Raw genomic sequence first — 1,819 nt, forward strand, 5'->3', positions numbered from 1 at the left:
ATGTTTCCTTTATAAGGTGTGCAGCAGATAATGGGTTAAGGCTTCAGATGGAGGCTTTTAAATCTGACAGCTGCTATTCACATCCTGTGCCATGTTAAAACATTTTGGGGTCCCCCATATTTTCGACTGGACGAGTAGGAAATGATGATACCTTCCGCACTTGCAGAGTGAGGGAGACCTACCTTTTCCATTTCCTTGGCTGTATTGCCTCTGGCGCCAAGTAGGACCATGGCCAGGGCAGCGGAGATGCTCAGAGAGGAGAAGAATATATTTTCATCTCTCTGTTTTTCCTTGATCACCACTTTTAGCAGGTCAAAGCAGAATTCAGAATTGGCTTTGCTGAGAGAGGCCATGGTGAAATGATGATGCCTAGGACACAAGAATTAAAGTGCATCCTGTGTTCATGTGCAAATTACATCTGGCCCATTGCCAGCCACCTGAATGAAAACATATGTGAATCATTTCTCAATAATAATCTAAGGCTGGCTGTATGGACAGGTGAAGCAATCAGCGTAGCTTTCTTATTGTGTATGGCATTATTTTCCTTACAGAGTTTTTTTCAGTCCTGATTCACTTCCATTTCTTGGTCTTTCTTGTTCCCAGGCTTGTGGGTACGTTGCATAGTACTAATTATAATCTGAATGTATACATGACACTATCCGGTGTCCCCAAAGCCCCACAAAATGCTTTATAACCTGAAGTGCAATTCCTGTCTCAGGAAGCTGGTATAATTTTAAATCTGGAAATAGTGAATAAAAGTCTTGAAGTTTTAACTCAGCAGCAAATTACCTCTCTGTTGGTGATAAATTACATGCCTTAAAAATCTTTCTAGATTACATTTTAATTGTGATCACAATTATTGCTACCTAGAGATTTCCAAATTTCTCTGCAAAAAAATTCCCAAACAGGGACAAAACTCCTATTCTTACCAAGCGGGAGCTCATCTCCTTGCATTTGAAACAAAGCCCAAAATATTTTTTCTTTAGGCAGACACCTCCACGTGCCTGTGTTTACAAGCATTGGGAGTTGGAATTTGTAATTTTAGAATCACTATCCATCTTGCATCCAATCCAATGGCACTCAGCTTCCCCTTGCATCTTAAATGATGTGCCACATCCTCCGCAGATATTTGCCAGTAGTGGAGTTAACACTCATGTGGAATCACCCGCTTTTTCCTAATGATTAGAATCATCAGTGGCACCAAAACAGCTCCAGCCACTGATGGAAGTGACAGGGTATGCTCTTCTCACCCCTGCCACTCCTGTGGGCACCCAAGTGCTGCACTTGAGAGTAGTTATGAAAGAGTCCTCAGCTGTGGCACTGCAGGAAAGGGGCTATAGCCTCTGTCCCAGCTGTCTGTGTGGGTAGAAGGGGGCTATGCCTGCTCCCAGCAGGGGACAAGCCAGTCTTTGATAGCTCCAGAACCAGTCCCCGCTATGGCAGCATTGCCAACTGTTCCCAAGTAAACTGCTGCCAGTCATATTGATGCTGCTCCTTTGTCCATCAGTTAGGTGTCAGCATAGCCAACCCTTTCCTCATTCCCTTGCATCCTCCTGCTTCTGTGAAAAAACTCAGAAATAAATGCCATCTTTTACATCAATGTACATGGAGCCAGATTCTCGTGGCTTGTCAAGAAGCAGAAAGTTAAGTCTCAATTTAGTTAATGTTCTGCATCAATGCAAAAAAGTTTTTTTGTATTAAACCTAAGAGTGTTTTGATGGCAGATACTTAGATAAGAATATATTTGGTTTTCCACAAAGACATTTGAAATGAAAAATTGCCATACAGTCTTGCAATACTGTCTCCCAAAATCAGCAGG

At 42.3% G+C, this 1,819-nt stretch overlaps 1 protein-coding gene across 1 annotated transcript in view; it reads right to left on the reverse strand.

Moving 5' to 3' along the window:
• The window catches only part of LOC102385645 (leukocyte elastase inhibitor-like), an 8,935-nt gene that overhangs the window by 6,737 nt on the left and 379 nt on the right, over positions 1-1,819 (reverse strand). Inside the window, exon 2 of the mRNA XM_025195211.1 lies at positions 116-369. Coding sequence (XP_025050996.1) covers positions 116-353 — 238 coding nt within the window. The 5' untranslated portion in view covers positions 354-369. The remainder of the gene's footprint in view (positions 1-115; positions 370-1,819) is intronic.

This window comes from Alligator sinensis, unplaced genomic scaffold, assembly GCF_000455745.1.
Source record: "Alligator sinensis unplaced genomic scaffold, ASM45574v1 scaffold935_1, whole genome shotgun sequence".
NCBI lineage: Eukaryota > Metazoa > Chordata > Crocodylia > Alligatoridae > Alligator > Alligator sinensis.